At 35.3% G+C, this 27,192-nt stretch overlaps 2 protein-coding genes across 3 annotated transcripts in view; both read left to right on the top strand.

Annotated features, from left to right (window-relative positions):
- The window catches only part of CNTNAP2 (contactin associated protein 2), a 1,915,205-nt gene that overhangs the window by 409,111 nt on the left and 1,478,902 nt on the right, over window positions 1-27,192 (top strand). The window lies entirely within an intron of this gene.
- LOC116630400 (NADH dehydrogenase [ubiquinone] 1 alpha subcomplex subunit 3-like) lies at window positions 7,081-7,992 on the top strand. Its single transcript, XM_032401136.1, has one exon. It carries the CDS (start codon window positions 7,578-7,580, stop codon window positions 7,830-7,832), a length of 255 nt encoding a protein of 84 aa, XP_032257027.1. The 5' UTR covers window positions 7,081-7,577; the 3' UTR covers window positions 7,833-7,992.

The raw sequence follows: 27,192 nt of genomic DNA, 5'->3' as shown, positions 1-27,192 counted from the left end.
AATATTAGAAGCATTAATATAAACACAAAGTGGCTATTGTATTCTTTGTCTAAACCTAAGCTGAGGATAACATGAATCCTCTTTACATGAGTTTAACTTAGGAAGTGGGTACTACTCCTTTCTGAGATCCTGCAATATCACACAACAGATAAATCACATATATGAAAAATAGATTTTGGCTTAAATGTAGAAAGTATTTATGTGATTTCTGTGCAAACAGTTACAATGGTCATTTTATCACCCAAACATTTAGGCAGAATTTGAAAATACAGTAGTTCTTAAAATTCTACTGCTAATAATAATCTGAAAATAAAAATGTAATTGTTTACCACTCTTAATTTGTGATTAATCTTATGGTTGCAAATAGAAAGACTCAATATTATAAAGATGCCAGTTCTTCTTGTACTAATCCATCCTTAAATTAATCTGAAATAAAAAGCAAATCAATAGGGATTTTGAGCTAGAGATATTTATTTTAGAGCTCATATGGGAAAATAAGTCTGTAAGAATAATTAGTGAAATTCTGTTAAAGAGAACAATGAAGGATGGTTAGCTCTATAAGCTATTAAAACATATGATCAAGACTCCGTGAATAAAACAGTAAGGTACTGATACAAAGAAACAGAATGGAAATATGCCCAAATACAAATGGAAAGGTACCTGCACACATAGGAAATAGTGTGAATGCAAGTGGAAAGTTAGGAAAATTCCACTGCCTCTGTATGTATCTCATCCCTTACGCAGCAAAATTCCAAGAAGATCAAAGCATTAAAGGAACTAAAGTTGTAGCTAGTGAAGTGGTGACTATAATTTTAAAGACAGAGCCAAGATGGAAAACAAAAAGATAGAGTTAAGATGGATATGCAAATCATTCAAAGCAAAAATCAACAGAAACTTGGAGGTGAATGAAGACAAATGTTTTATTTTGGGGGGATGGAGAGAATGGTTTCAAAACTGTTGGGAGTGGGGAGGAAATAATGAATTTGAAGTGTTATGCATGACATATGTCATACGCACAGCATGGAAATTGTGTTTGAGGCAAAAAAAAAAAAGGTTTATATTAATTTGCACAGAGGAATCTAAGATTATATGTGGTTATGTAGGGAAAAGAACTAAGATCCAAAGAATGAGCTTTTGACTATATTCCCTGGAAAGATGTGAAAGCAAGAAGAGTAATGAGACCCTAGATTGGACATGTTGAGGGAGGAGGTAGTTTAAAGCATATGTAAGTGATCAACAGCACCAGATGTTGCAAAGGGGTCACCACATGTGCAGAGGGAAACAAGGGATACAACGATAGCAAAAGTAAAGAATACAAGGAGACACTGCTTCTATTTTTCACACCATGACTTCCAATTATCTCCAATTTACGTTTCCAGAAAAAAAAAAGTTAACTTGATATTGAAAAGGAGATTAATTAGACAGATCTCTTATTCTCATTGCAGTTGACAAGTCACCACTTCAAAAGTTTTTGTCATACCAGTGTTAAATATTAAATAAACATATTGCCCTCTGTAGTTAAAATTGAAATTTCACTGATTAGGAAATACACAAGATAGAACAATTTATTTCAGGAGGTGAAGAAATGTTACAGAGGATCTATTAAGAATCACTCCTGGCAGGAGTCTTATTCATTATGTTCCAAATAATATGGAAGAGAGAGTGTGGATGAAAATTTTCAAGTTTGAAGTGTTAAAGATTGTACAATATTATGAAAGAGTTAAGGAATATTATAAACATCACAAGGGTGATTCCAACTTGGAAGTCTTTTAGATCCCCATGCCCTGTCTCTTTAGTCTTTCTCATATGACAACGTAATCTTGCCACTGTCTTCAATTTCCAAATGCATTAAAAGTCTGAGAAAATAGAACCACATTGTATAACTTAAATCTTAAAACCTATCTATGCAAGCATGGGGCTCTGCACTTAGAGAAATGTAGAAGTAAATCTTATTTAGTAAAATACATAAATTTTTAAATGCTGCTATAACTTCCCTCCAGTAATCCTACTTTATATTATTATTTGTTATGGCTTTGTCTCCTTTCTAATGTGAAAGCTTCATGGAGGCAGGGACCATGTCTTATTTCTATATTTGTTTTCATCCTTCTATATGGTTAGGGACTTTGCTGAGTGCTTCATGTATTATTGTATTTGTTCCATACCCTAATACTGTCAGGTGGCTGGTATCATCATCATCATTATTATTAATCATTAGTAGTACTACTAATTATCACTTTATTTCCAAGTCACCAGTGAAGAAATGGACTTAGAAGTTAAGCGACTTGTCCTAGATCAGATCTAACTATTTGACTCCAAAGGCCAAAATTTTAGACACCTTGTGGTGTTTCCCAGTGTCCACATTATACTAATGCCCTTAATCTAGTTATGAGTTATACACAAAAATGGAATCTAAGATGGTAAGAGTCTCAAGGCCAAGTTATGGCAAAAATCAACTACAGATATTCAATGTGGAGCCAAGAACTTAGAGAGATACGAGGGTTTATCATAAATATTTTGAAGATTGTAATATGATAGATATATGATAGTAATTATGCTTAAATATTATTTTTGCTATTATTACTAAAACCCCCAAAAAAGAACTCGGAGCAAAGTATGGTAGATGTAACTTGGATTTTAGAGAGAGCATTCTTGAAAAACTGGCATAGTGAAATAGTTGGTGGGATCTTACTGCTGGTGATCAGGCAGAAGGCAGTGATTATCTGTCATGGATGTTGTTGAAAAAGGTCTTAGAGGTGAGCTGACTTCTTCCACAGTTTATAAATCTATAGAATTTGGTTTAATGCTCAACATATATGTTGAGCATACATATTCAAATTGACTTGAGAAAAGTGAAATATGGAGAGCAGTAATATCATCAGCTTTTTTTATTCCCTAGGATCAATTTCGATGTAAATCTCTGATTTACTTAGAGCATTAGTATTTATATATACATTTTTGGAAGCAGACCTGATTGCAGTTATAAATCTGCTAAAATGCTAAATGCATTGTTGGCATTCAACCATTTACTATTTTGGTATAATTATTATTAATATAATTAGTATTATTCTGCCTATAAATATAAATGAGTGTGATAATTAGAATAATTAGAATGAGTCATATTACAAATCTTCTTCCTCTCAACTTTGTATTATATTTTATGTGTGCTTTATCATTATAGATAATACTTATATAAAAGTTATATGATCTTGGGGCGCCTGGGTGGCTCAGTCGTTAAGCATCTGCCCTCGGCTCAGGTCATGATCCCAGGGTCCTGGGATCGAGCCCTGGATTGGGCTCCCTGCTCCGCGGGAAGCCTGCTTCTCCCTCTCCCACTCCCGCTGCTTGTGTTCCCTCTCTCGCTGTGTCTCTCTCTGTCAAATAAATAAAATCTTAAAAGGAAAAAAAGTTATGTGATCTTGTGGAAAGTGAGAAAATGGTCATTTGACCCTGAATGACATGAATAAAACAGGTCAGAAAGACTATGTATACATAATTTCTGAGTGGAATCTTGCATAATATACCAAGAAATTTTCATGTAGATTATTTTAGTAGTCATCAAACTTTACTATTTGGAAGGAATTTGGTGATATAAAAATTACTTGTGATAGACAACTAAGAGAGACTTTCAAATTATGCAGTATCAAATTCTGTAAACACATTAGAATATTATTGTTTGTTATTGAGAAGATTGAAAAATATCAGTCATACTACCGTATTCTGTTGATTTAGTTAATTAAACCTAGAGTGGTGGTAAGTTTAATCTTTGATATGATAGATAGGTAGGTAGGTAGGTAGGTAGATATATATAGATAGATGGATTGGATAGATAGGTAGATAGATAGATAGATAATAGATGATAGATAGATATAAAGATAGTAGATAGATAGATACATACATACATACATACAGCCATGGCTTTTGTGTTTTACCTCTATTACATGATCATCTGGAACCTATTCTGTTATTTTGACCTCAAATGTTTAATTCAACAGCAAAAATAGAATCTTTTCATTCAACAAAACCCACTTATTTTGCTTTAGGAATTATAAAACAAAACCAGCAGGTGCCTGAGATTGAGTACTTGAAATGACTTATCATTTTAAGGCAGTGTCTCATACGTTTTAGACCTCATTCTTTCCATTTTCTGGCAGCTGACACTCGTTTCCTCTCAATGAGTGAATAATTAGCTGGTGAGTGTCCATGATGTCAAGGAGCTGTCATAATTTCATGGAGTTTGCGCAGTTATGCAGTGCAGAAATTAAATGTGATCATGCTGAAAACTCTGTCTGCTCTTTGGTGTAGCCATAGACTGTCCAGCAAAGCAGGTTATACCAGGGCTAAGGTCAGGCTTCTTCTTTTACTATTATGAGGAATTTATGGTTAAATACACAGTAGTGTTTGTGTTCTTTATTTTAAGAAAGGAAGAGACAAAGGTACATTTCCCTTCTAATCAAAAGGTTTCTAAAATTGTTATTAGGTCAGTATTAGTTGGTCCGTCCTACAGGAAAAAAAAAATAGAAACATTGATAGTCTGTCAGGTTTTGAGCTAATTGCAAACACAAGTTAGGTCAGATTTTAATCAACTATGGAAGTGTTTCCCAGTGTTCAATCTTCAAAATCTTTCTGGATTTATCTCAAATATTAATCATGTCCCATGATTCTGATGATCACACCTGTGTTTCCTGCTAGCCCCACCCTGACTTCTCTTCTTCGTGTTGTTTTTACCCTCGGTGGATGGCCCCTTAGTGGGCATCACCTAAACTCAGCAGGCCTAACACTAGAAGTGTCCCTTTTCTTTTCAAATCATCTATGGATTCAATATTTCTCAATATTTTGTTACAATTTTTTTATCCAAACATAATACTTTGCTTTCTCTACACTTCCAAAATCTTAGAAATTAACAGAGTCTCCTAATTTTTCCTGCCTTTGGTTCCTTTATTTGCTTTCATGAGATCTATTATTTTCTTCATTTTATAAAAATGATGCATTTGCTTAAAGAAAACAGAAAATGCTAGGGCGCCTGGGTGGCTCAGTCGTTAAGCATCTGCCTTCGGCTCAGGTCATGATCCCAGGGTCCTGGGATTGAGCCCCGCATCGGGCTCCCTGCTCCGCAGGAGGCCTGCTTCTCCCTCTCCCACTCCCCCTGCTGTGTTCCCTCTCTCACTGTGTCTCTCTCTGTCAAATAAATAAAATCTTTAAAAAAGAAAAAAAGAAAACAGAAAATGCAGAAACATTCAAAGAACCTAAAAACCCCTTGGGATAGTATCCAGATTTAAGTGTTATTGCTATGTTGACCTACACTTCATGTTTTCCATCTTTTACTGTTAAGCTGAAAAGGCATCTCCATTGTAAACTATTTCTTGATCATTTCAGTGGGATAGATTCTCTCCTTCCTGTCCCTTATCATCAGTATCCGATGCAGCCTTACTGAAGGTATTTGTGCAAATATATCGTTCCCTTTGCCAGGTTCAAAACTCTTTAAGGCCAGGGCACATGCTTATGCATTTCTTTGTAGAAGAAAGATTTAGTACAGTATCTAATGTTAATGTGATATGTGTTGAATGAATGCAGTTAATAACACAGATCCATTTGAATTAACTGTGAATAAACAAGTTTAATTCTCTTCCCTAGAATGAAAATCTGTGTGAGTCAGCTGGTCAAGAGAAAGTAAAATTTTTCTTTGAGTTAATAATGACAGTACAGATTACAAGCTTCAGTGAAGTTTGTTCCTTTGTATAAAATGAAGTGTATTGTTGGGTCTACAATTGGGTAGTCATGAGACGAGTATTTTTCCTCATATCTCTCTTACAGAATATACTACTCAAAATAATTGATATAAGTATAAAAAATTGTCTTTTTGTGCTATTAAAATTTCTTTTTTTTTAGAGAGAGAGATAGAGTGTAGGGGGGTTGGAGAGGGAAGCAGAGGGAGAGAGAGAATCTTAAGCAAAAGCTCCATGCTCGGCACGGAGCCTGACCTGGGACTCAATCTCACAACCCTGAGATTATGACCTGAGCCAAAATCAAGAGTCTGATGCTTAACCAACTGAGCCACTCAAGCGCCCCATGTGCTAATAAAATTTCTGCCACTTATTTTCATTTGTCCCTCAAACATTGCCTCTAACCTATTGGGTATTTTTAAAGGCTTTTAGTGTAAATTATTGATTCCTTCCAATTTATTTTATAAGCTCTATTTCCACTTATATTTTTATTTCTCAATATTAATCCTTCTCCCCCCCCCCCCTTTTTTTTCCTGTGGGTGATTTTACATTTTAAATTTCCACTCTCTCAACAACTTGTAATATATATACTTTTTAACTTTCTCCTAAAATGGTCAGATTGTAGCCTGGTTTTTGCACAAATAATTAAAATTATTTCTTTTTAAGTTTTTTTTTTTTTTTTTTTTTTTAGTTGGGTGCCTGGGTGGCTCAGTTGGTTAAGTGTCTGCCTTCGGCTCAGGTCATGATCCCAGAGTCCTGGGATGGAGTCCCACCTCGGGTTCCCTGATTCACAGGGAGTCTGCTTCTCCCTCTGTCCCTCCTCCCACTCATTCTCTCAATCTCTCTCTCTCTCTCTCAAATAAATAAAATCTTTCAAAAAAAAAGAATTTTGTTCAATTAAAATTAAGTTCCTAGATGGGAAAAAAGTTGTAATAAAATAAATATGCTATAGAACTTGTTTCCCCAGACTACTCATATTTAGGAACCATCAAAGACTGTGACACTGTTACTCAGAGTTATTACTGATTCTCAAAAGTCTCATTTACTTTTCCTTAGCCTCATATGACTCACTCTTCACCACACTGATTAAATTAGCTTTTCATTCCATGGTCGGAGATCTTCATCAAAAAGTATCTAGTGCTACACTCACATGCATTTTTTATTTGTATTTTTATTTTAAAGATTTATTTATTTATTTATTTATTTGCAAGAGAGAGAGCACAAGCAAGCAGGAGGAGCAGAGGGAGAAGAAAGAGCAGACACCCCACCACCTCTGCTGAGCAGGGAGCCCGATGCAGGACTTGATCTCAGGACCCTGGGATCATGACCTGAGCTGAAGGCAAAGGCTTAACCGAGTAAGCCACCCAGGTGCCCCTCACATGCATTTTATTCTGTTGATCAGCTGGTGTTATTTTGTCTTCTCTATGGTAAGGTGAATACATTTCCTGTACTTGGCCCACCCCATAGCTAAAGCAGCATTTATTCACATTTGACGGTTTTGGGATTGTGAGGTATTGTCTCTCACTCACACATGGGACTTCACAATTTTTTTCACAAATCCAAGGGTAATCCTGAAAATAAGATTCCTGATGTGCTACCCTGATATTATAATGTCATAATATTCCACTGTGAATATTGTGATTATGGATTCATACAATCGGCATTTGAAAATTAAATTTCAATCTATTTGCCATCAATTTCGTGATGAAATTAAAACATTTGAGCTCTTTGAAGAAAGCCTAGTACATAATTTTTGTTCACATACCTAAGATGATATGGCTTCTATAGATCAGAGATTTTTTTGGTCATGGTATAGAAGTTTGTCCAGAAATAGAAAATAGGGCCGCTGCGACCAAGATGGCCGGGAGACTCGCCACCTTCCTCAAGGATGCCTGGGCCAAGGAGCTGGTGCTGGTCGTGTCCTTCACCATCGGGGGCTTCACTCTAATTCTGCCCACCCTCAGCCCCTTCACCAAATATGCCACCATGATCAACCAGGCCATGCCCTACAACTATCCAGTGCCCCTCCAAGATGATGGGAACATGCCCAATGTGCCCAGCCACCTCCAGGACCCCCAGGGCCCAAGCTTGGAGTGGCTGAAGAACTTGTGAGCACCCCTGGTGACATGGAGGAGGCCCCTCCCCTGAGCCAATAATATGCAAAAAGTGAAGGAAAAAAAAAAAGAAATAGAAAATAGTAGTTGGTTAAGAAATATGTTCAGGTGGGGGCTCCTGGGTGGCTCAGTCGGTTAAGCAGCTGACTCTTGATTTCAGCTCCGGTCATGATCTCAGGGTTGTGAGATCGAGCCCCACATTAGGCTCCGTGCTGGGTGTGGAGACTGCTTAAGATTCTCTGTCTCCCTCTGCCCTCCCCTGTCCCCTGTGCTCATGCGAGCTCTCTCAATCTCTCTCTCTCTCTTTCTCAATTAAATAAATCTTATAAAAAAAAAGAAATATGTACAAGTGAACAGAATTATCCCTAAGTAGAGTGTGTAATATGTGTTATATTTTGAGAAAAACAAAGTTTCTGTCCCTAAGAACAACAACAAATACATTTAACATGGCTTAGTTCAGGAATGCCCACTACAGGACTTCCTACATGTGATTAGAAAAGTTTATCATAGTACTGGCTAATATAGGAGTCAGCTGGAGATCTCGTAAATTTAACTCCAGACCGGTGGTTCTCAAAGCATGCTTTCCTCCACCAGCGGCCACAGCACAATCTGAGTACATATTAGGACTGTAAAAAGGTGGTCCTTGCCCCAGACCTAGCAAATCAGAAACTCTGGGGGTGGAGCCTGGCAATCTGAGACTTCACAAGACCTCCAGGTGATTTTTATGTCCAGTAAAGGTTCTATACCTGTTAAACTATGATCTTCAGGTGGGTCCTATGCACTGCTAAAATTGAGAAAAAATTATGATTACTGAAAAATATATCATCTTCAGATAATACTTATTAAATTAACACACATAGAAATATGTGGACATGCACACATTTAAATGGGTTTATTTTCAGATTAATTGTCTCCTAGCAGAAAGCAGGTCGTTGGGGGGAAGGATATATATATAAGGAAATCAAGAGATTGGAAAGATCTGGAACATGGGGAGCGCCCAGGTAGAGCAGTTTTGGAAGACTTGATGTGGCAGGGGAGAAAAGATTCAAGTCTGAGAGGTACGGAGGACATGTGGGTGTCTAAATATGAAGACTGGCTTTGTCTTGTGCCTATTTGTGTGTTCGATTTTGGAGTGAGGTGTGGTGTTGCTTAAGGTATAGCAAGATTTAAAAGACTGTGATATTCTAGGTAGATATTGTCAGCTTCAGAGTCAAGGGCAAAAAATCCCAGTAAATTCAGCATTAGTAAAGGTAGTTAACTTGATTGCAACATCCTATTATTATCTCAGACTGCATCCATATTATAAATCCTGTTTTTGAGACATGGTCTCATTTCCCTCCTAATTAGTATCTCCTTCCAAAATAATCTTGAGTCCTGCAAATCTAGACCCTAAAAGGTCTCAGTTATTTTCAACATAAGTCTGGTCTCTGAACATATTAAGTCAAGTAGTGCTCCTAGAAATGGTGCTAGTCATCTGTTAGCACATTAGCAGGGAAACCTATTTTGAATTAGAATATGTTCTGAAAATGTTCTCTCTCCAGAGTAATTATGTTCTTGCCTTGAGCCCCGGGTGCCCCAATGCTGTTTACACATTAATTTAGTGAGTCTCTTATATGTTTAAGAAGAAAGTATATTAATGCAAATGAGAAAGTTCCAACCTCTGGGATTTGAATCAGGAATTTAAAACAAGCTAAAAGAGCATCAAAAATGGAAGCAGAATTGCCAATAAAACTTTTAATGATTTTAAGGAGTATTAAAATGATACTTGTGAATCTATAAGCAAAGCTGTTTATGTATTTTGCTTTAAAATTTAATAAACCACTAAGGCGTTCGTTGGAAAAATATTTTATTCCATTATTTGTAGAAATGCTGTGGAAGGGAAAAAAATACCTAATACTTCTTAAAATTTGTGGCCCCTTCGGATATGGAAGTAATTGAGGCCTACTGTTGGAAATATCTGAGGAGAAAGAAAGCAGATGCATGGTTACTGAAATAGGAATCCTATGGCACTCTATTTTTTACATTTTTTCCATGAAGGACACTTCTTATATATGTTTAAGATAGATGTTTCAGAGTAATAGTGGAAATTTCTCTTTTGTATGCTGTATCTCCCTTCAATGGGAAAGGCTGCCGGTAAAACTAGGCAAGAGAACGCATGACTTAAATTACACCGTCTCGTAAAACTTAGGTGGGTTTTACACAAAGGCCGTGGTTTTCATATGCACGCTGCTTTCAGCATAGATAGCCCTGCGCTCAAGCCGACCTGCCCTGCCTGGCATCTCAGGCAGACCTGTGCAGTCCTCAGGCCAAACAGAACTGGTCTTGTTTGCAAAATCACCTTTCAGACGTCTCACTATGAGAATTTGTTCAAACTTCCCTGTTCCCTGCTCGTTATGACATAGAAAGAGTATTCTTATTCATAGATGAGTCAGGGGGACAAATACGTGCTTAACACTTTCTTGCACAAAAATAAGAGGTCATCACTGTTGTACCAGATAAGGGCTCCAAGCTTTATGCTGAGCTCTCTAGAGTAGTAGCTGCAAACACAAATGTCAGAATTGGACCATCTTGTAAATAAGCAAGCTCACTGGATGCATCTCCTGAGCAACCATCCTTCGTGTACTAGGAGTCTCATTTCGAAATCTCTTGTTTGCAGCCTGTTCTGGGATACAGTACTTAATCTATTATTTATTGATCTTTAAATTGACAATAATAAGACTAATAGTGTTGTGCAGGTTAAATTAGAATTATATATATATATATATATATTTAAAAAGAGCCTGGAAGAGTTCCTAGTAGGTAGGATAATTACTTGATAAAAGTAGTTATTACTATTATTACATATGTGATTTATATTCATAGTGTTATAGAATGATATAACCTCTCTCTGATAAGCTAACCTGGACTTTCTTGGTGCATACAGGGTTAATGGCGAAATTAGTTTTCAGGTCAGAAAGACAATAAAATATGAAAAGATACTTTCCTTGAGATAAGTAACATTTTGGAAACCTAAAAAAAGAGGGGGGAATGGGAATGTTCAACTTATTTTTTTATTTTAAAGAAAGTATTAAAGAGAGCTACTACCAATGGTTTAGGAACATAAAAGAGCAAGGAGTATTCTCAGGAAATCTGGCCAGAGTTAATGCGGTATTCCATTCTTTTTGCCAGGCCTTAATTATTATTTTTTAAGCAAATAAGCAAAGGAGAACTCCAAGAGAACTCCAAGACAGACAGTGATAAGAGATTTAAAAAATATTTTTTAGAGATTATTCCTATTTTCTAAAAAGCATCATGACTTTTAACTTGAGACTGATGCTTAAGATGGGACCTGCTTGGATCACCCTTTTAAAACATCACACCATCCCCACCCCATCCTTCCCCCCACCTGCTTTCATTGCCTTACACAAAGAAAAATATGTAAGTATTTCTCCATTACTTTGGCCTTTCCTTAATCTGAATGAAGAATTTATTGTTTTGTAAAACTCACTTTTTTTTTGTGATGTGCCTTCTTTAGTTCATGTCCTAAATGATACTGTTCAGTGTTGTTTCAGGTTAAATGAGATTATCACCCGTCACTTATATCTGGGACAATTTTTCTTCCACTTACATGCCTGGCATCTGTCCTTTTTTGCTGCAAACTCTTCGTTCTTGCATCTAAACCAGTAATTACCTATGTGTTGTTGCTCTCCCACTCACTACCAAGGAGACTCACTGTGATGACAGTCTATCAAGAGACTTGTAGAAAGGCTACCTGGCTTCAATATACTTTTCCTTCCTATATAGTATTTTTTTCCTCAAAGAACTTTATGAGAAGTGTCAGACCTCCAAAGACACATCATCTTGGTTGTATCCACCAGCTATTAAGGTTTCCACTGTCCCAGTGAGACTCCTCTGTCTATAATTCCTGCAGTCTTCACTAGAAGACTTTTCATGAGCAGACGACATCATGGTAGCCATAGGAGGACTCTGACAACAAAAAACCTCTGACAGCTATTCCTTGAGAATGATGCTTACATTTTGGTCAACAGTTCCCCAGTATCCTTCTTTAATTATTTAAAAACTTTAAGAAAATTGCCATCAGGTCTCCGTGAGACGTTCATACTTACTTTGTTATGTGGCTTACATTGTAAATTTTGAAGACACTAAAATTCAACAGTCCAGTAGAAGTATAATGCAGGTCACATGTGTGATTTTAAATTTCTAGTAGCCACATTTGAAACTGAATAAAGATAAAATTAATTTTATGAATACATTTTACTTAATATATATAAAATATTATCATTTGAACATAAAAGCAATATAAAAATTTAGTGGAATATTTGACTTTTTAAAATTAAGTCTTCCAACTTCAGAGTGTATTTTATACTTACAAAATCTCTCAGTTTGAACTAGCTCTATTACACATGCTTGGTGGTAATAGTGGTTTGTGACTATCATATTGGACCAAAAATGAATATAGATTAGATGATCTTTATGGATCCATTCAGTTTACCTTTTACATTTTTCTACTGAATAATTTTTAGATCTCTAACCTATATGTCTAAGAAACAAGTAGAAGGTAGATATTTTCCTAAAATCATTGACTGTAAAGAAAGAAATAATTCATTTCTTTTATAATTTTTTTTTTTGGATAGTAGACCCTTTGTTCTGTTATCATCATGGAATAACACTTATTTCTCGGTTGCTAGTCTCCCTTTTGTATACTTAAATATATTTTAAGCTTTTATTATGATATCCTGGAAATCCCATTTAATTTTAAAGCAATACATTAGTATAATTTTTTGTTTTTACTGTACTTAACCTTCTATTTCCTGCTAATTAGAGATTCTTTGAAAACTATATTTAAATGGTCACGATGTAAAAAAAGTAAATTGACTAATAACTGATTAAGCTATGGGCGGTAGTTTATAGAAAGACTTTATTTTTACATAAGCTGTGTTTATGTGCTTCCTAAATTAGAAGTTAAGGAAATGCATATAAGTGTTGGCAAAGTATGAAATTCACGGATTCTGTAAGTTCATGGACAAAGTTGATTAGGAAACTTAGTAAAAATTTTTCTACCTAGGCGGCTTAAATAGAACAGAGAAACCAGAAACATCAGGAAAAAAGAGAATATAGGGAATATGATTGCTCCTCAGGTGTGCAGAGGTTATGCAGTGATGGAGAAAAGGACCAACTCATGTCTACTGGGGATTTACCCTGTGCTATTATATCCATCCAGCTGAATATAAAACCTATAGACTTGTTGTATGTTGTGCGATCTGTTTCTCTACATTCCTGTAAAAAGACAGTAAGTCAATATGGCCTGTTACAATGTATAGTCATACTGGAGAAGAAAACTAGGCTCAATTGCAATTTACTACAACAATTTTAAAGTTATAAAATACCACACACTTGAGTGACCTGGAAAAATTGAAGTTCAGGAGGGGAGCGTTGCAGAGATCAGTGAAGTGTGGCCATTATCATACAAATAAAAAACCTGGGTGATTTCTTTTTAATTTTCTATCCACCATTCTTCACATCCAACTAAGGTCTATATCCATATTTCAGATTATAATAACACATATAATAAAAGAAAATACAATGAGACCTTTTTTAATTTAGAGAAGTGACAGCCAAATGTTACCATTTTAATTCTATCTGTTGTAAAATCCTAATCTTGGTGATTTGGGGTAGAGGGGTGTGGGGCTGATGGAAGTAACCACCAAGAGTTGAACATCTACTAAGTACCAAAATTGCTTTACTTGGTCTCTGTTAGTGCTAAAAACAAGTGTGTTCTATTAATACCTCCTTCTAAAAGATGAGGGCACTGAGGCTGGAAAGAAATTAAATAAATTGCACTGGAGTCCACCATCATTAACCAAAGTTAAGCTGAAAAACTAGGTCTGTACAACTGCAAGACCCATTCTTTGCACATTGTTTCCAGGCCAGGATAAAACTAGAAATGTCACTTCTGAGTTTTGCCAGTTATGCCCCTGACTAGGCACAAGGACCACTGGACCTCCTTATAAATCACTAGATCCACCAGTGTATGTATCAGAGCCAGTCAGAGGGGCCAAGGGATTTCCTCAATGAAACAGTAAATATAGAAATAAGATATGAAAGTCTATGTTGCATTGGAGGTAAGGTTTCACTTACATATTAAACAGGTTCTAGAATATAGTAAGGAAGTAATTTGTTGCAGGTGCTGTTGGTGACTCTCATATCTCGTCTGCACACACCATTCCTGTACATTCCAACTGGAAGCACCTGAGACTCTTTCTGAAAGCTTTTCTGGCCCAGGAATCTGGCTCATCAAAAGGGCAGACAGTAATGCCAGCAGTTTGTATCACTGGGGAGCAGCCTTGATCAATGACTGACAGCATTGTGGATAAATATTCTAGCTCCTTTGTTCTTCAGTGGGGATAACACTGAGACATAGTCTCCACGGTCTCCAGAGTTGACCAGTGGGATTGTGTTCCAAAGTTCTTCAGGTGCCTGTAGCAATAACTTGCTCAAAAACTTACTTTGCTGACTTCCTTCTCTCCCTGTTTCTTTTCCCCCAAAGAAAATTAGCACTCACACATTTTGTTCAAGATCTTCTGAAGGATTCGACTCAATTTATAGTTCTAGCTGCAGACATCAGGATTGCCATCTCATTTCATGAATGATCACCAGTCTTGTTTTTTTTTTCAACATAGCAAAAAAAGGAAGGAGAAGGGAAAGGGTGGAGGGTCTACGAAAGTAAGAGGGGATGAGAATGAAACTGGAAGGAAAAATAAAAAGAGATGAGGAGAAAGAGAAAATCAAACCTAGGAGCATAGTTGAGAAAAGCAAAGTCATGAGGAAAAGTCATTGAATTGTGTTCAAAGAAGGTAAGATTTTAAAATGACTTGCTATAAATTTGGAAAATGAACCACAGAATAATTCCAAATACCATAGCTTTTTATGTGTGTGTGTGTGTGTGTGTGTGTGTGTGTGTGTAAGAGAGAGAGAGTAGAGAGGGAGGCAGAGACACAGAATAAAGGAATGATTTCTGTATGTTTGGTCTCAGTGGAAGAATTTAGGCAAGTAAGTGAAGTCTGCGGTAAAGATGATACTTGTTCAGTATAAGAATGGACTTTCTAACCAAAATCACGTACTGAGGCAAAGTTACCTCTCCATCTCTCCATGACCTAACCCCGCATTGCTGAATTGGTTCAGATGGGATGGAATTTCTCAGAGCGTGCTGGACATGAATTTGGATTATATTACTCTGTAGTCTCCAACAATTCTGTGAATCGATATATCAAAGAAGAAAATTAATCTGATGGAGGGGAGGCTTTCTTGACCATAAGCTAACATCTTCATACCTATTTAATACTTCCGGATGTGATTTACTCTTGAAACTCCTGGCTTCTCAGGGAAGCTATCATTTTCTGTAGCAGTACTCCTGACTGAGCCAGTTTTCCAACAGTCCTGCGAAAGCAGGTCCGTTCATTTGAAATTCAAGAGACATTTACAGAGCACCTGCTCTGTATCAGGGGCGGTTAAACCCACTGGGGAGTCAGGATCTCTACACAATTATCTCTTGTAATGAAACATGCAGTGATGACACTAGGTGTACTTTATTATAATGGAACACAACCTAAAGTTGTAAAGTGGGTTTAATTATTGTAAATGCTTCTTTCTAGTCGACTATCATTATAATATTGGGCATAATAGAAAAAGTGCTGGTTTCGGGAAACCTGTGTGTGTCCCACCTTTAACTGTGACTAGCAGCTTAACCTTGGGAAAGCCATTTAACCTGTGAGGAACGATGTTCCTTTGTCTATAAAATGAGGAACTTGACCAATACCCCAAATTCTACAACCTGGGGTTGGTGAATAGACTTCCAGAGTGTGCTTCAAATGTGTCAGAACTACATGCAAAAATGTGTTGGCCTGCATGGTTTTCTGGGAGAGAGAACATAGTTTTTAATCGGATTCTCAAAGGAGGCTGTTGTTCAAAACATCTTAAGAATCACTGAATTGTAATACCTTGAAAGCTTGCTTTTGTCTGGAATTCTTTGCTTCATAATTCTGGGACTCATTACCTCTACCAGTTCTGAATAGCCATTTTTTATGAAGCAAACTTGTCCCTTAAATAAAAACCAAAGTTACACGTAAACTTGAAATAATGATTTATCTAGCCATGAAGTTGTTCATATATAAAAGGATGGTTTAGGGGGGCACCTGGGTGGCTCAGTTGGTTAAGCATCCGACTCTTGATTTTGGCTCAGGTCATGATCTCGGGGTTGTGGGATGGAGCCCTGCAGCAGGCTCCATGCTCAGCCGGGAGTCTGCTTGGGATTTTCTCTCTCCCTGTGCCCCTCCCTGTGCTCCTGCACTTGCCCTCTCTCTCTCTCTCTCTCAAATAAATAAATCTTTTAAAAAACATTTTTTTAAAAAGTATAGTTTAGGCTCTTTGACAGGTAAAAAGCTGATCTGTTGGCAGATGTAAAGATGCTAAAACCATGATGCATGATTGGGCAAAAACACACTTAAAATATCAAGAAATATGGCATTTAAAAAATTCTCCTGAGGAAGGTAAGACAAATGTTATTTTTCTTTTATGAAGCTGTTGAAGTCAAGTATGGAAAATAAAATTTCTCAGGTTCTTCAGAATGCAAACAGCTTAATAAAGCGGCAAATATAAAAATGACTATAGTAAAATGAATAGTTTAAAGAAACAGTACATTGTTTTGTGAGGTTAGCGGGTAATATCTGCGTGTCTCATTTATGATAATTATTTGATTTTTATTGTTGTGGGGTTTTTATGTGATTTGCTTATCTTGTGTTCGGGGTTGATAAAAAGAAAGAAGAGGAGAGGAAACAAGTTTTAAAAATAAACTCTTTAAGAAGCAGTTGAATGTTTATCACCTCCTTGAACCTTCGGATTTGCTGCTAAGCAAGGAGTAGACCTGCTGCCTCCTGAAAGTTCAATTATTTTATGGGCTACAGCTCTGAAGAAAAATCACATGTTTCATAGGTGCTTTCTGGGAGAAGTTGAAAGAGATTGATATAATGAGGTTCAATATTTTTAACTCTTATATTTTTTATTTATAAATTGGGCTGTTTTTCTCAAAATCCTGACCAATTAAGACAAAGCTTGTGAATTTTACATTTTAGATTTTTTTTTCTATGTACTATTTTAGGATAATGCTTTCAAATTATTTAAGCCTATCTGTACTATGCCATACTGATATCTAAGAGATGAACATGACTGTTATTTTCAGGAAGGATGTTCCCATAAATATGGATACATATATTTTCCAAAATCCAAAGCATGATTAACCCATATCTAAAATTCAGTCTAAGGCAACAAAACAACTCTGCACTTGTAAGCACAAGCGTACTTGTTTTAATTGATAAGAGCAGAAAGCTAGTTTTTGTTTTTAAGAATAATTATTTGACTTGAATCTCAACTTAGGCATTGGAAAAAATGTATGTTTATGAAAAATAATTCAAGCCATAGGAGGTAAAGATAACCGTCAAACCTGATATAAACAGAAAAATACAAGTAAAGTTCCTAAAATTAAAAAAAAAAATTAATAAAAGTGGTTTTTAAAATTCTCAACAATGTAAAGAAAGCAACATAGAAGTTACATGGCTGATTTTGACATTAAGTAGGCTGAGGATAGGGTATAATATTTAAATTATTATTGTCTTTTTTTTTTTGGTATCTTCAACACCGTTTGTTAAACATAAGGTAAACCAAACCGTAAGGATGGATTAAACCCAAACTCAAGATACTGTATGAAGAAAAATATTCTCCCTTCATTATTATCACTATACATTTTGTGTAACATTTATTTATTTTTCTGATAATAGAACTGCTTTTATTTCTTTTTCCATTTTTTCACTTTTTATTTAAATTCAATTAATTAACATATAATTATGTGGAATATATGGGAGGTAGAGGTCAGTGATTCATCAATCTTATATAACACCCAGTGCTCATTACCTCACATTCCTTCCTTAACGCCCCCAGTTACCCCATTCCCCCACATCCCTCCCCTCCAGCAACCCCTCAGTTTGTTCCCTATGATTAAGAATCTCTCACGGTTTCTTTCCCTCTCTGATGACTTCCCATTCAGTTTTCCCTCCCTTCCCCTATGATCTTCTGCACTGTTTCTTGTATTTCACGTATGAGTGAAACCATGATAATTATCTTTCTCTGCTTGAATTTTGTGCAACATTTAAAGAAGTAGTAGAAAATTTATTTTACAAAACAGAGTTAAGAGAGGGTTATAATTTCTGTTAATGTTAACCCCTGTATGAATTTGGCCAGATTCTGTATCCTTGTTGATCTTCATTATTCATGTAAAAGAAGTCTACAAAATGATTCATAGCATGTAATTCTATCATTCTGTAATTAGAGCGTCTGTAGTCCTGAATCTTCTTTCTACAAATAGTGAAAAAAGAATTGAGTATCACTAAGTTAATAAGGATTTGTGAGTCTGATTTGGCTGTGTCATGACTGCATTTTTCCTGCCTCTGACATAACGTGTACATGACACCAGCTGAAACACGCGGAAACCTACACCCTCACTGTGACTATGGGAGTGTGTGTGGCTGGCAGAAATGCATGGTAGATGGTCCAAAAAGTAAGGTTCTTGATCGAGATGTAGAGCCATGTGTTGATAATTACTAGCTAGCTCCTTCACCTCTCGTCCTATAAATGATAGCCTTGAAATCCCAAGGCATTTCTTTAGCATTTCTGTTCTTTTTGTGAGAAGTAGGGACTGACAGAGGTTAATCAATATTACCAACGGGACCATGAATGGAGAATTTTATGAGGACCTGTGTCTCCAGTCATAAGATGCAGAGGATGGGTGATGTTTATAAATAAATATGCTATGCTAATTCTTACAGGCTTTTTATAAATCCTTGAAGTTGAGTCCCATATATTCGACATGTATTATGTCACATTTAGCTTGACATACCCTGAAAATAGGATACCATAACAGAAGAATATTGTGATGACCAATTGAGATGAAATATCAGGGAGCATTTTGAAAAGTGTAGTGCTATACATTATTATTAACTGTTGCTACGTATACTCACTTTTCTTCACGTTTCTGTTTTTTATAACCTTACTTCATGCCTGTGGTTTAATTGAATATTTTTTTTTTGAAAACCAAGTAATTTTAAATAGCAAGTGGTAAGAGAGAAGGAAATAAAGTGACCTTTTACATCATTCTAGAACTGCAAAATTTGGAATATTTTTTTCTTCTCCATTCACTGTATCATCTCTTACTCTTTTTACTTTTAAAGCTTTCCTTATTTAGTCACAATGAACTGATATCTGTCATGTTAGTCTTGACTTTTACTCAGTTTTTTACAAGTAGCAGATGCCAAGCTGGAGTGAAGTGTAAGAAAGATGGTGATAAAGAGCCTCACTTCTCCTCTCCCATTTTGTTATATGCCAATATAAGATTTTGCAGCATCTTCTTTAAATAAACTTTTTATTTCAGAATTGATTTAGATTTATAGGAAAGTTGTGGACATAGTACAGAGAGTTCTTATATTTCATTTCTCCTATCACCAATGGTGTTATTAATTTGTCCCAATTAATAAAGCAATATTCATACATCATTATTTTTTTTAAAGATTTTATTTATTCATTTGAGACACAGAGACACAGAAAGAGAGAGAGCATGAGCAGGGAGAGGGGCAGAGGGAGAGGGAGAAACAGGCCTCCCGCTGAGCCAGGAGCCCGATGTGGGGCTCGATCCCAGGACTCTGGGATCATGACCTGAGCCGAAGGCAGACGCTTAACCATCTGAGCCACCCAGGCGCCCCTCATACATCATTATTATGCCTGATAGTTATTCAGACTTCCTTAAGTTTTACCAGATTCATTTTCTGTCCCAGCATCCCATCCAGCTTACTTACTGGATTTTGTCATTATGTCTCATTAGGATTCTTTTGGCTGTGACAGTTTCTCAGACTTATCTTCCATTTGATGACCCTGACAGTTTTGAGGAATGCTATAGAATGTTTTGTAGAATGGCCATCAATTGGGATGGGTCTGATGTCTTTCTCATGATTACACTGGCCATTATGGGTTTTGGAGAGGAAGATCACACAAGTAAAATGTTCTTATCACTTTGTATCTAAGATACATACTATCAATATGACTTTCCACTACTGATATTAATCTTAATTACCTAGCTGAGATAGGGTTTTTTAGGTTTTTCCACTGTAAAGCAGACCCTTTCCATACTATACTTACTCTTTGGAATGAAGTTATTAAGGGGGGGGGGGGATTACATCCCACCTTTTTTGAAGGAACAGTATCAACATATTATCTGAAATGATTCTGCATGGGAGATCTGTCTATTTGCCCCATTTATGTAACCAGTTCTTTATATCTGTATGAGCACATGAATATTGATTTTATAGTTTGGGTTATAATCTCTTACTGCTTTATTTACTTTGTTGCTCAAATTGTTCCAGTTCTGGCCACTGGGAGAGCTTTAGTTGTCCTGTTTCTTTTTGTAATACCCTCATCATTGCAGGGTGTTTTAAAGTACTTCCTTAACTTTCTAGGACTCAAGGATGCATCAGGCTCATCTTGTAAATCTTCTGCTCCAGTTTTAGAATCATCATTTCTCTAAGGAATCCTGGTTCCTTTTATTGGAGAATGGCACTGAAAATCAAGATCTGGGTGCTTGGTATCCTCACTGATACTGGAATATGATTGCTTCTGGCCCCTCTCATTTGACAGAGCAAGAAAATATATGCATATGTACTAATTCCTATGTATGTATATCTATAAATCTCTATATCAATCTGTTTATCTATCTACATCTGTATCTGTTAATCTGTATCTATATTAAGCTAGCTATGCATTCACACTGATTTCTCCATCTGTAATCCATTACCACTTCAATCATTCTAGCCTCCTCCCCTTCATTGTCTGTAAAGTACCACCCCAACAGAGAGAAACCTGCATCCCACCATCCACTATCCATTTAATTAATCGTTCAGTTCCTCTCTGCAGGTATGGTAGTTTCAGAATTGGTGACTTGTACTTGCTTGGGGAATAACTTTATCAGCTGGAATATAGTGTTTGTGTGCAGTTTCTTTCAACTTCAGTTTTATAGATCCTACTCATTTCCAAGATCACCTAGGTCAGCCTCTTGCCCCCCCACTGCCACATCAGTGAGGTTCATTCATACATTTTCATGAGTTAGATTATGTTCTCACATTCTGTATTCCATCCTTGGATCCCATGATTTCCTAAATAATTTTTAAATTTGCATCTATTAAGGTTCACACTTTCTTTTGTAAAGTTCTATGGGTTGTGACAAATATAAAGTGTCCTGTAGTCACCATTATGGTATCATACAGAAGAGTTTAACTGCCCTGACAAAATTTCTTGTGCTTTACCTATCCCACATCCTCCCCCCAGGCCTCCCTGTCACTCACTGATCTGTTCATTTTGTCTGTAGTTTTGTATTTTTCAGGAGGTCATATAAATGGAAGCATAAATTATATAGTCTTCCCTGACTGGAGTCTTTGTTAGCTTATTCTTTTTTTCTTTTTTTTTTAATCAGTTGTGCGCCTGTATCATTCATCTACTGAAGGACATCTTAGTTTCTTCCAGTTTTTGCCAATTATGAGTAAAGCTGCTAAAAACACTGATGGGCAGAGTGTGTGTGCACATATGTACATAAGTTTTCAGTTCAGTTGGGTAAATACCTAGGAAGATGACTCCTGGATTGTATGGTAAGGCTATCTTTAGCTTTATAAGAAGCTATCAAACTGTCTTGAAAAGTGGCTGTGCCATTTTGCATTCCTACCAATAAAGAATGAAAGTTCTTGTTGCTTCTGATTCTCATTAGGAATTTATATTCTCGGTTTTTTATGTTGGCTATCCTAGTAGGTGTATTGAGGCATCTCATAGTTGTTTTAATGGGCATTGACTTAACAAATGATATTGAGCGTTTCCCATTTATACTTGTCATCTTTATATCCTCTTTGATAAAGTATCTGTTCATATAGTCTGCTTATAAATTGTGTTGCTTGTTTTCTTATGCCTGAGTTTTAAGATTTTTTTGTTTAATTTGGATAACAAGTACTTTTTAAGGTATGTTTTTTCAAATACTTTGTCCCAATCTGTGTTTTGTCTTTTAATTCTCTTAACAATGTCTTTTGAAAAGCAGAGTTTTTAAAATTTTAATGAAGTCCAACTTACCAGTTTTCTTCATAGATCATGCTTTTAGTATTGTATTTAAATTTCATCCCCAAATCCAAGGACACATAGATTTTATCTTATGTTTTCTTCCAGGTGGCTTAATCATTTTTTTTAATTTTACATTTAGGTTTATGATCAATTTTGAGTTAATCTGTATAAGATGTATAATCCATGTTAATTATTATTATTATTACTATTATTATTTTATATATGGGCATCCAAGAACCTTTTTTTTCTGCACCTATCAGCAGAAGAAAATGATTATTCTTTCTCCATTGAATTGCTTTTGTCAAAGATCAGTTAATTGTGCTTGCATGGGTTGATTTCTGGGCTTCCTACTCTGTTCTGTTGATCTATGTATCCATTGTTTTGCCAACACCTCACAGTCTTGACTACTGAAGCTTTAAACTATGTCTTGAAATTTAGTAGTCTAAATCTTCCAACTTTTTTCTTTTCTTCGGTATTGTGTTGGCTGGCCTGTCTTTTTCCTTTCCATATAAATTTTAGAAATAGTTTGTCAATGTCTAGAAGAGAATTTGATGAAATTTTTATTGGAATTGTGTCAGATCTGTAGGTCAATATGGGAAGAATTGACATTTAACAATACTGAGTCTTCCAACTCATGAACGTGGAATACATCTCTAACAGCCTTCTGTTTTTATCCTGTGAACTAATGAAAATGCTTGTGCCATCATTTATTAACACACGTGTTTGCTCCATTAAATATATCTTCTAAATCATGTAACTCCGGAAGAGGAATAAAGAAAAACTGTCTGCATAAAACAAATAGCAGAGACCAAGATTAAATATATATGCAAAGATCTGAATTAATAGGTTTCCAAATATATTCATATGAGAACTTTGTCAAAGTACATTGTTATTTATATTAATTATGAGTCTCCTTTGAATATTATAGACAGTATAGCATTTGAAATTCATTGCTCTGAAGACTGCCACATGTGGTAAAAGACAGTAAGTCTCAGGATGTATTGTTTTACTCTTTTTTTTAAGATTCTATTTACTTGAGAGAAAGAGAGAGAGAGAGAGAGAGATCATGAGTAGGGGGAGGGGCAGAGAGAATCCCAAGCTGACTCCATGCTGAGCATGACCTGAGATCAGGACCTGATCTGAAACCAAGAGTTGAATGCTTAACCAGGGTTCAATCTCATGATCTTGAGACCAGGACCTGAGCCAACACCAAGAGTTGGATGCTTAACCGACTGAGCCACCCAGGCAACCCTGTAGTGTTTTACTCTTAAGTAGATGGTGGAGGAGGCTAGCTAGGTACCTGACTCTGGGAAAAAAGGGACATGAAACTAGGGAGGAGCTAAAACAATTTCTTTGGAATAGAGATGTAGGAAGAATGTAGGGTGTTGGAACAGAACACTTTAAGGGGAAAACAAGTAAGAGTTTCAAGTTAGGGATCAGAAATGAATGACCTAGGAAAGCATCTTCCTCAACTCAAAAACTTAAACTTGAAACACAATGACAAAGATATCATAGAATGTTTTAAATATAAAACACAAGCTTATTGTTTAAAACCCCAAATTATGTTTTCAAATTAATTGCCTATTATTGGCCTGAGAGGTACAAATTCTATATATTGAACAAGTTCCATTTAGTAGATTAAGGAATATCTTCTTTCAAATAAAATAAAGCATTTTTTAAAATTCCATAATGCAGTCAAAAGGGAAGACTGGCAAAGACATATGAGAAAGTAAATATTCCAAACAATTATTTGGTTGTTAACATGTCAGCAAAAGGTTGGTTTTGAAAAGATCATTTTTTTTTTTAATTCAGAAAAATATGGTTCCAATAATTCCCATAAGTAATTCAGCCATGAGCTATCAGTGACTGGTAATGAATTCTCCTACAAAGGAATAATTTATTATTCATGTACCCACAAAAGCTGGGATGCTACTGGGGACTCAAAGCTGCAAAAGAACCCTGTCTTATTAACTACAATGCTACACTCACAATACGTATCTCATGAGCCACATATTAAATGATGAGAGGTTATTTATCTTCCATGCACTAGATAGGAAGTGGATGAATCATTTCTCATTTCTACCAAAGATATGCATTGTATTTTTGTTCAAATTCCAATTGCTGAGCTTGAAACTTGTGATACTTTATCTAATTGAAGCCATAGCGTGCACACATGCACACACACAAAGCACAAAACAAATGACCTGTCATTTCTAAAGGCAATAGATATTAACAATAAAAAAATTAACAGTAATGAATTTTTACTTTTCTAAAAATGCCTAGTTAACTATTAAAGCAAAATTATGTTGCATCCTGTTTCTAAGCAAATTTTTTTGTTGTAAGACATCCAAAATCTTAATAAAATAGCATCAAATTAAAATAAAATTTAAAAAATACTGGTTTACAAATCAACTCATTATATCTGTATTATTCTATTGTGAGAGGGCCAATTTATGGGTGCTTATAAATAATAAAAACAAAGAACTATTACATGAGTGAAGTCCAGCAGACCTTAAATATAAGTGAAAACCCTGCCTAATTCCATTATGAAATATATTGACTTAGAGTTTCTAATCTTAATTTAAGCTTGATAAGAAAGAATTGTGTATAATCTGAATACTTTCTAGTATAGTGAGTGTATGAGTGTGTGTCTATGTTAAAAAAAATTAATATTGATAATGAAATCTCCATGTATCCAATGTTCGCTTATATTCCCCATCAATATTTTAAAATGTCAATGGAGAATATATACATAAATGTAGAATATGTTGAGATTTCATTATCAATATTATTTTTGTATTATTTTTATATTTTTTCCAAAGATGAAATGTTTATGACATTCATGAAAAAAATCAAAGGTGCATTAAAAGTAATCATACTAATAAGAAAACTCTAGCAAGATCTAAAATTTGTGAAAGCATCATAAGCACTGCTCATCTGAAAAATCTAGCAACTCTTTTAGGAAAACTTACAAGGTATTTAGTTTTCTGGATCTGTATTTGAAACCTAAGTCTTATATAGATTATGTCTTAAAAATATATATGCACATGTCTATACACCTAATCATAAACACAAACTCTTTAAAATATGCACACCTGAAGATGTACATTCACACTTGTCACAACCCCTTGAGGCTCGTTTTTTGAGATCACTTTAAGGACATCTTCTCTAAGACTTACTATAGACAATTTTGGCAAAACTATTATCCATACTACCTGTATGGATAAAACACCTGACTACTAAAATAATAGCCAAAGACAATTTTTCTAAATGACACGGGGACACTTTTCTCTTTATACAGTTTTAAAAGCTTAAGCACTAATATCTTTGCTTTAGTTACACATTTTTCTTATCACATTTTTGTGACTTACTGGACATCTACAGTATGCTGGGAATTTTGCTAAGAACTTGGAATTTAAGAATCAAGTTTTTTCACCAAAGAACATGTAGACAACAGAAGGAGAACAAATGGCAATTCTGTTGAAATGTTACAAGGGCCTTAATGTAAGTGCTATATTGTGACATCAAGTAAGAGGAAAGGATTATAAATTCATAAGGTAGAGAGTGCTTTTTGACATCTCTCCCTGGTGATACTGCCAGGGAATTATGTATGGAAAATAGTGGATAGTTGGAGTGAAAGGAAGACTTCTATCCAATAAGCAAAGATCTGGGAACCAGTTTTCAGTAATGAGGTCTAAGGAAATGCATTCAAGAAGTTTGCAAAGGGTGCTTGTCTACTCTTCGTATGTGAATATATATACTATGTGTGTTATTGACAGTGAATGCTCTAAGTTGTGTAAATGATGAATATCAATGATGTTCATTAATCTATTGACTGAATGTCATCCAAAAAATCCCCACCTAGGAATTTTGAAGAAAACAAAAAAAGCTTCTAACATCCCTTAGCAAGAATAAGCAATATAGTGAAAGAGAGAGCAAGAGGAGGAACTTCCCTGCTAAATGTTAAAGCGTGTAAAACCAATACTAAATAAAACAGCAAGGATGGCACAACAATAGCAATGTAATCATGTGAAACAAAATAACACTCCAAGAACAAGACTGAATCACATATTTTAACATACAGTTAAATTTTTATAACTTAAAAACTATATATATATATAATCTTATATATATATAATTATATGTATATAATTATATATATAAAAAAATTTATAACTTAAAAATTATAACATACAGTTAAAATAGGCATCCAAACCTGCAAAGCATAATTATTCTCTGAACTATAAGTGTACCCTTGGGCAGGAGGAAGAATTTTTCATACATAAATATTTATATTTACAGTATTACTTATAGCATATGCAAAAATAAACTCATCATAGATTAAAGACTAGATCAAAGAGAGATAAAAAATTAAAATGTACAAAAGCCAATTGAAATACTTTTCTTTCTTAGATAATACCATCAAAATGAAAGTTACAACAGCGTGGCTCAATTGTATTGAATGTTTGTGTCTAGGATGCTGCAGTGTTTTCTGTGCTCATGTATCTCAAACCCACAGCATGCTGGTTACATGCTTATAGGTTAAAAACGGGGGTCACTCTGCAGACCCAGCTCTTTCAGATGATCTCTATTTCTGCAAGTCTCTGTTGCTTTCATAGTCCCAGGCTGGATACCATTCATTTCTTAAGTTGACTGCTTGATATTTTTATGCGTTATGTCTGAACATGCACATCACTTCATGTTAACTGAAGAGTGGATCAAACAAGAGCTGATTGATTATGCTAAAGAGAGCAATTTTGTAACATAGCTAGAAAAAAATGCTTTATTTGTCAGGATTAAAAGTGTGAATAAAAGACTCCAAAACCAAAGTTTAGAGCCATACTGATAATAATTACCTTCTTCATGTCATTCTCTTGTAATGTCTAATTCTTTTAAAACTTCATAGAATACTGACCTAGCTAATATTGGAAGTAAAATGTGAATTTTAAGCCACGGAACTTAAAAATTATATATAATGACCTTAGTGGTGTATATTTTGCGACCTGTTATTTTAGAGCATTGTTAATGTCTCAGATCATAGTTTGAATTACAGTTAAAATATTCTTCTCATCAACTTCACTATTTAGGCCCAAAAGGTTTAGAAAAGCTGGAATCTAAATGCATTTTAAAATTTAGAGCTGCTTTCAGCTCTATGGAAACACCAT

Source organism: Phoca vitulina, unplaced genomic scaffold (assembly GCF_004348235.1).
Source record: "Phoca vitulina isolate PV1807 unplaced genomic scaffold, GSC_HSeal_1.0 scaffold4, whole genome shotgun sequence".
NCBI lineage: Eukaryota > Metazoa > Chordata > Mammalia > Carnivora > Phocidae > Phoca > Phoca vitulina.
Note: the sequence above shows the minus strand (reverse complement) of the source record. Positions and strands in the feature narration are given on the sequence as shown.